Genomic DNA, 8,562 nt, shown 5'->3' with positions numbered 1-8,562 from the left:
ATTTTATAACTGTCTGAAGAGGCTTTAAAGCCGAAAGCGTTAAAAGTGAAATGTTATTCGAGTTTTGTATTTCATTAGGTCAATTGCTGTGTGGCGTGGGTCATACCAAATGTTAGGTCGTTTTTTGCATACCGTTTTTGGCTACAGGTTACTCCATTTGCCTGATGATCAAGACATAAGGCCCACTGTGGATGTGAGATGTAATATGAGTTGTTTGATACAATTACTTGTTTACGTTACTACATAGTAAATCCCTAAATATTGAGTTTTGTGCGAACAATATTAAATATGAAACATGTGGGATAGGGATCTACACCTCGAAAAAAAATACCGGAAATTCCAAAAATGAATAGTATGGTCTTATAATTGTACGGGTGGAAAGTAACAGTGAGTGAAAAATATAAAATTTTAAATGGGTGCTCTGTTGCATAGTATATGGGATAGGAAGATCTTTCGCAATTTAGGATAATTATGTAATCGATATTGATTCAAAAATACAAAGGGAAAGTGACAGATCATGTGGCACTGTTTGAAATATAGCATCATAAAGCTTTAAAAATGTTGACGGTCTAGAATTCAAAGGGAAAACTCTTGTCGTTTTATCTTCAAGAGCTACTTGTACAGAAGTGTTATTGATATTGTACAATTGGAAAGTAATTCGGTCAAAGTGTTGGGCTGTTTGTTTGATAGGTATTTTTTGCCATAAGATTAACATACGTACATGTGTCAACAACCCTCATTGAAGGACTGAAAGAGATATGGGTAATATTAGTTCTCAACATTATTAATCCATAGATTGTCATTTTATGAACAAAATTGAATTACATTACATTAAGATTAATGTAGTCATATTTTAACCATGCGTCAGTTTTAGACACATTTAATATCCCAGTCAATGGGTCGAACGAATGAATATGAGTTACAATGCCTATACTGGATTCCTAAACTACATAAAAACCCTTACAAAGATACATTGCTGGATCCAGTAAGTGCTCTACCAAGTCCCTATCTTTCCTCCTCACGAAAATATCAACAGGTGTGAAGGAGAAACTTCAAACTTACTGTGCGACTACATATACTAGAAGCGGTGTAAATCAAATGTGAATTCTAAAAACTTTTAAAGAACTTTTCGTAAACTTGAAATCCCAAAACTTTTCTTAAATCAACAACATAAAAACCTATGATTTTTCAACAATTTACACGATCATTCCTCACTATAAATTAAAGACTAGACTTTCTGACATCAGACAGTTGCTTCTTCAACAAAAATGGAAAAAGGAAATATTCATTTCTAGTGATCACTCATCCAAAAAAAATTACTTTGTTAAAAACCACTCTGATTGCACGTACCAGTATTCTAAAGTTGAAATAAAAAATATGCTAGAGTTCCTCATAGAAAATATCTTCGTGCACTTTGGTGATCAGGTCTCCCAACAGTCTCTTGGAATTCCCATGGACACGAATTGTGCGACTACATATACTAGAAGCGGTGTAAATCAAATGTTGATTCTAAAAACTTCTAAAGAACTTTTCTTAAATCAACAACATAAAAACCTATGATTTTTCAACAATTTACACAATCATTCCTCGCGATAAATTAAAGACTAGACTTTTTGACATCATAGACAGTTGCTTCTTCAACAAAACTGAAAAAAGGAAATATTCATTTCTAGTTATCACTCATCCAAAAAAAATTACTTTGTTAAAAATCACTACATAAAAACTGGTACAAAAGTACCAGTACTCTGAAGTTGAAATAAAAAATATGCTAGAGTTCCTCATAGAAAATATCTTCGTGCTCTTTGGTGATCAGGCCTCCCAACAGTCTCTTGTAACCTTTACTTCCACATACTTGTTAGAAAATGTTATCAATCAAATGTCTTTGGAATTATTCTAGGTAGGACTTTGATGTTTTCACATAGGTGTTTTATGACATAACCTTGTGATACAATCGTGTTTGATCTTGTGACCTTGACATAATTTTCTTTAAAACCTGACCTAATTAATATCTCCTGAACTATTCAAGATAAAGCTTTCATATTTGTATATATATTTCTTTTGACAAGATATTTCATTTCACACTATGACCCTCTTAACCAGAAAAAGACGGTCATGTTAGTCATATTGGTGTTGAGGCACATCCATGTGTTGTGAAATCATTTTCAGTTATGTTGTGATCCTTTGAGGGCCACGATATGGGGTCAAAAATTTTCATGGGAATAAAAGTTGATAAAAATTGTTTCAAAATCACAACTGCTGTCCAAGGTCACTCAGGTGAGCGATGTGGCCCATGGACCTCTTGTTTGCTTTCTCAGGGTTGTTTATTATGGAAATCGAAAGTTGATTTTTAATCATTTTTGCGCTTATTGCATACGAACTTGGCCTCATATATAAAACAATATTAAAGGTGCAAGCGTTTTGGAGTTTCTCAATATATAGATATATTTATTTTATGATAATTGTTTTTGAAAGTATTATATAAAACATAACGCGTTAAAAACTCAATAGTGGCAGTATCATATAATACATTATGATATTGATTTTATTCACTCATATTGAGACATCACCAGTTGTAAGTGAAATACCACACTTGTAGCGCTTACGACAGTAGCAACGGGGGCTCTTTAACGTGGCAACGCCTATAACGACACGGGACCTTCGTTTTTAGCTCACCTGTGCTCAAATTAGCTTTTCTGATCACCCGTTGTCCGTCCGTTGTAAACTTTGCATACTTTCTACTTCTTCTCCAGAACCACTGGGCCAATTTCAACCAAACTTGGTACAAATCATTCTTGGGTGAAGGAGATTTAGGTTTATACAAAGGAAGGACCATGCCCCTTCAAAGGGAATATAATCACATAAAAGGATAAAATACGGTAGTCATTTAAAAATCTTCTCAAGAACCACTTGGCCAAAAAAGCTGAAATCTACATGAAAGTTTCTTGACATAGAGAAGATTCAGGTTTGTAAACATCGTGGCCCTCGGGCTTAGAATGGGGCCACACTAGGGGATCAACGTTTTATATACAAATATATAGGGACAATTTCTAAAAAATATTCTTCTCAATAACCACTGGGCTAGGGGAGTAACAATTTTACATGAAAGCTTCCTGACATAGTGTAGATTCAAGTTTGTTAAAATCATGACCCCCAGGGTTAGGATGGGACCTCAATAGGGGATCAAAGTTTTACTTACAAATATACAGGGAAAATCCTTTAAAATCTTCTACTCAAGAACCATTGGGCCAAAGAAGTTTACATTTACATGAAAGGTTCCTGACATCGTGCAGATTCAATTTTGTAAAAATCATGGCCAGGGGTAGGTTGGGGCCACAATAGGGATCAAAATTTTACATGCGAATATATGGGGAAAATCTTTTAAAATGGGGCAAGATGACTCAGGTGAGCGATGTGGCCCATGGGGCTCTTGTTTAAGTTCATTTCGCGAAGGAACAATCGCTACCTACATATGTTTACGTCTTATGTCAGATGCCCCATGGCACGAGCGGGACACGAACTTGTGTCATCCCAAGTATTCAATAAATCATAGAATGGCCATCAAACTCTATTTTGCATTGCACTACAGGATAGAATATTAATTATTATCAATTCAATCTATTCTCCCTCGAAAACCCTACTATAGATTCCAGTTGTCAAAACCGAAACTTTACAGGAGAAAACATGACATGGTTTTTTTAAACGGTAGAAATAACAACATCAATTCCAATGTCATTTCGTTGCTCTGATAATTTAGGGGAAAAAAGTTTTGTTATAAAACTGGCTTGCAAATTAAATCGAATCATATTCTGAGATAGCCCATTTGTTCACTTAAAATGATGAACTAGAAAATATCTGGCAGCTGTATCTAAAGAACAGAACACTATTTTTTTTCTTTTGTTTTTTTGTTGAAATATTACTGAAAGTAATCTAAAATTTTATCAAAATTATTTGAATATGTGCATTTCATGTGTGGCACTCAATTAAAACCTGGTAAATGTATCAAACAACCCTAATAAAGGATGTGGATATGCTTTATTTTATACAATTCAGTTAGAAAGAAAAGGTAAAGTGATATACAAGTATCATAATGCAGTAACATGGTTCAATATGGCGTAATGATAAAAATAATGACAATTGCCATGATGAAACTCTCAGAGAAGAGTTTACAGTATAGAACATCTTTATTTGGCTACTCTAAAATTGAACGACTACTCAGTGAATATAGCGTTTGTCTGGATATCGCTGATTTGCTTCTTGAGTTATCTTGACATTTACAAAATGTACCTACACAACGACGAAAACGTTTGCTTAAGCAACAGTATACGACAAAACTCAACGAATACACAATAATACCAATTGGATGCAAAATGCCATGTAATTTTTCCAGTACACATCTTTTACAAGAAATATTTTCTGAGTAAGAGAAATACATGTGGCATATCAATGCTGGCATTTCTGTTGTTAGGATACAACATACTATGACGGTACTGATTAAAGTTAACCTGTTTGATTCTTTATGACGATGAGATACTTGATGCTGATGTAATCCAAGATTGTTCGTCTGCTTATGAGCTCTCCTCTGTAGGGTCCGTATTAAACATACATCAAGTACTGCTAAAAGGAGTATGGGAATGATTTTGGATATCACAACTAGTAAGAGGTCAGCCACTTTTTGGTTTATGATATTTGATTTTTGTCGTACACAACCAATGATAGTCTCAGTGGGTTGTAAAATAGACATGACTGAAATAGCCGTATAGTCACCAAGAGATAAAAATGGGGGGAAATTCCCACCCAAAGCAATGATGCCAGCAAATCCAATTTGGATTATTGTTTTCTTCGAAGTAAAATAGTTGCCAACTTGAAATGGACGTTTTACGACCAACAGCCTCTGCAGTGCGAGGAGGACCATTAGGTTTAAAGACCATGTTCGGAAAAAACTTGGAATGATTCTTGAAAGCAGTTCCCGAGGTAAGCACCAGTGGAAAGGAGTGTACTCATCTCCGTATCCTAGTGTGAAAAAATAGACCGATGGAACAATGTTTGTCAAGCCAGTCAGGCTTTCCAGCAGGGCAATGTTTACAAGGATTTTGTGAGCAGGCGTCCTCCACTTTCCTTTATAAAACGTTGCGATCATCAAAATGTTAATTGGAACAATACAACAAGTCAGAATCACAGATATGTAGCCATGTGTGATCTTAATGAATCCATACTCTCGATGGGCCCCTAAACGATGTGCATTCATGGAACTGGGCGGCTTGAGACTTGTCGTTTCATTATGTGGAAACATTACTGCCTGTGACATGGTTTCACTTTAAGACATGATGTATTCTGTAGAAATAGAAAAATAAGATATATATAAATATATACAGTGTAACTTCTCCAAACCGGCCCCTCAGAAAACCGGTTCTCCCTGAATATCGGCCGATTTTCAAAGTCGCGGCAGAAATCTTAACATTTCCTTACAAAGAAAGTCTTCAACTACAAAACCGGCCACCCCTGAAAACCGGACATCGGTCACTTTTTAAAGTACATTTGTTAATAAACATGTGTAATTTACTCTTATATTAGCGGCCCCTTTTTGAAGACGATAAAATTTTGGCCAGAGGGTGATCAAGATCGGCCAAGAGTGCAAATTGACTGACCGACCGGCCATTAATTTTCTTGGTTTCCATAGACTTAAAATTCCTAAGAAATATTCAAATTAAAAATTCACATTTACTACTGTACCCGTCAAAACAAATTTGTTGATATAAGCGATGAATGTAAACAGAGTTTTTACAGGTAAAAGGAATTCCAAAAATATGCCTCTGCGTTTTCTTTATGTATCCTGTTATAGATTTTCAGTTTAAAATTAGATGATTTCAGCGAGAATATTTCTTGTTATTTATATTACCTGTGTATTTATAATTGCCTGTAGGTACGAGCGGACTAAAATTTGATCACCATCGATAATTGATCATAGATCACCAGAACAAAGTGAACAGTACCTACTTTGTGAATATTGAGATAAAATGTCTCTAAATGCTAAATTCTCGTTCACTATATATATACATTATATATATATATATATAATTATATATAATATATATATATATATATATATATATATATATATATATATATATATTTATTTATATATATACACACAAAGCACGGTAATACCCATGCACTCTTAAATGAACATATTTGTTCCTAACCTAAGTGAAGGAATATTTAATATAAAGCATCTAACATTTCACTTTACTTAGATACCCACTTCCGCCCGCCCCTAAACGGGGTTGAACTCACGCCCTGCGGAATCAAATCTCCTAGCAGAATGTAACCAGCGCTCTAGACCGCTCGACCATCTGTATATATATACACACACATACACACAAATATATATATATAATTAAGAAAAATTAGAACGCCGAAAATAACTTAACCGGTTTCATTTTCAAGAGTTATGACTCTTGAAACCGGCTGAGTTATTTTCGGCGTTCTAATTTTTCTTTATTATACTATTACTTGTGTGGATATTTACTTATATTTTGGATTATATATATGAGTTGCATCAAGCGAAAAGGGACCTTCGGAACAAGATTTTGGAAATTCACTTTTTTAGTTTTATTTAAAGAACAAGTCCTCCTGATTATTTGTGTATCAATTTTCACTTGTTTTCTAAAAAATAATTGCATAAAAACTGCCATATAAGCAAAATGAATTGTTCTGTGTTTTGACGTCATTAGCGTAACGTCAAATAACGTTACGTGGTTTCAGTTTAGAATACATGACATATAATTCTGATGATGCCTTATTATAAGGGCTATTGATGCAGTCAAGGGTCAAAATGTGTGTAGAAGCAACAACAAAGAAGTATGTACATGTAAGCTCTTTTATGATGTTAGAGCATCTATACTTCATTCCAATAATGACAAAGTTTCAATAATAGGCCAAATTATGGTGTGATTATTCCTCGTGATTCGGACAAGTCAGCTCTTTATAAGGATCCCTGACAAATGGTCTGACCATACGATAGAGGTATTTCTGTCTCTCTGGAGAAATCCCTCCTGGTGGTACAGTATCCGGCATCACGGTATTACATGTAGCTGTCAGGCCTTCAGGTGTAACAGCAGACTTTAATAATACAATTTCGGTCTCTACCTGATCAGCCCTTTCTCTGACGTACATCTTTCCTGGAAAAAGAAATAAATATATTTAGACATTTGTAAAATATATTCTTGCAGCCAATGATAAGAAATTCCTACCTGAATCAGTATCTCATGCGCTGATATACAGTTAGTTTGCAAAATGACTGGGGATTTTATTTCTATACTTACCAGGAAATGACGAAGAAAATCTAAAATGGTGCATTTTCCGTATGCCTCTTACTGGGCCAAAGTACTGGGATATAAATGTCTTCCAATCAAACCATTCCCAGTTGTGTTCCCCCGCATCATTTAGATATGTCACCGATCTGTTTGACTTGGCACTTCTGTTTATGACATCCACTAAACCGGATAAACTATCAACATCAGTCCTGTGGTACAAACGCTTGATGTTGGCAAATCCAGCATCCACCAGACAACGTCCATGATAGGGCACCTGCGTTGAAAGGGTAATATCCTTGTGTAGACCTAACAGTGTCCGCCACGACAGATACCCCAGTACGTATCTGTTTTTATTTTCACCTAGAAGAATAGTTACCTCTATAAATATATGTATGAGTATTTTATAGATAAAAAATACACAGAATCATGATGTATAGTTGAAGGTGAGCAAAATACAAAAAATGCATACACTATAACGTATTCAAATGTTAACGTACCTGCACAATTATCACAATGGATAATGCATTCTTTTTCTCCAGATCCAAATGTTGTAAGGCAGTGATGTAGCATAGAAATCACACCGTTTGAAACTTTGACGCCAGCCCCGTTTTCTCCCATTCCCTGTTTATAGGTTATAGACTTTGTATGGGAAAATATGACGACCGAGTTTTTTGGCGCGTAGACGGACCGAGCTTGCGAGGTCGTCATATTTCCCATACAAAGTCTATAACCTTTTTATTATATATTTTCAATTTCATTTAGAAACTAACAATAATTTTATTTTTAACAATAACTTTATCGGTTTAACTGAGTAAAAGATGAAAAACACGAAAAATTTGAAAATTAACGGCGTAGAAATTTGATTGTGACGTAATGTTTGCGGGCCGGAATGTTTCCGGGCATATATCGTGTGATATATGCCCGCAAACTTTTAAAGAAAAAAGAAGAGATGAAATTGAAAGTATATAATAAATGTGTGTGTATGTATGTATGTGTATATCATATATATATATATATATATATATATATATATATATATATATATATCCAGTAATAAAAGTCAAGAAACACAAAGCTCGAATAGCATTTCACTGTTAGCGATTTCGGCTTTAATGCCTCTTTAGACAGTTATAAAATGAAATATAATTGCTAAGTAACGTCAACATATCACGACGTGAATAATTGTCGTTTTTGACGTCATAATGAATTACACTGGTAGCGATATAATACGTGTGTACACAATATTAGA

The 8,562-nt window shown here is 34.6% G+C and overlaps 1 protein-coding gene across 1 annotated transcript; it reads right to left on the bottom strand.

Annotated features, from left to right (window-relative positions):
- Positions 1-6,939: 6,939 nt before the first annotated feature.
- Positions 6,940-7,931, bottom strand: LOC125679192 (uncharacterized). Its single transcript, XM_048918239.2, has 3 exons — positions 7,811-7,931; positions 7,323-7,673; positions 6,940-7,178 (listed from the first exon to the last, which is right to left on the bottom strand). The coding sequence occupies exons 1-3, from the start codon at positions 7,929-7,931 to the stop codon at positions 6,952-6,954; spliced, it is 699 nt and encodes a 232-aa protein (XP_048774196.1). The 3' UTR covers positions 6,940-6,951.
- Positions 7,932-8,562: the final 631 nt, after the last annotated feature.

This window comes from Ostrea edulis, chromosome 1 (assembly GCF_947568905.1).
Source record: "Ostrea edulis chromosome 1, xbOstEdul1.1, whole genome shotgun sequence".
Lineage (NCBI taxonomy): Eukaryota > Metazoa > Mollusca > Bivalvia > Ostreida > Ostreidae > Ostrea > Ostrea edulis.
This window is presented reverse-complemented; position numbering and strand designations above follow the sequence as displayed.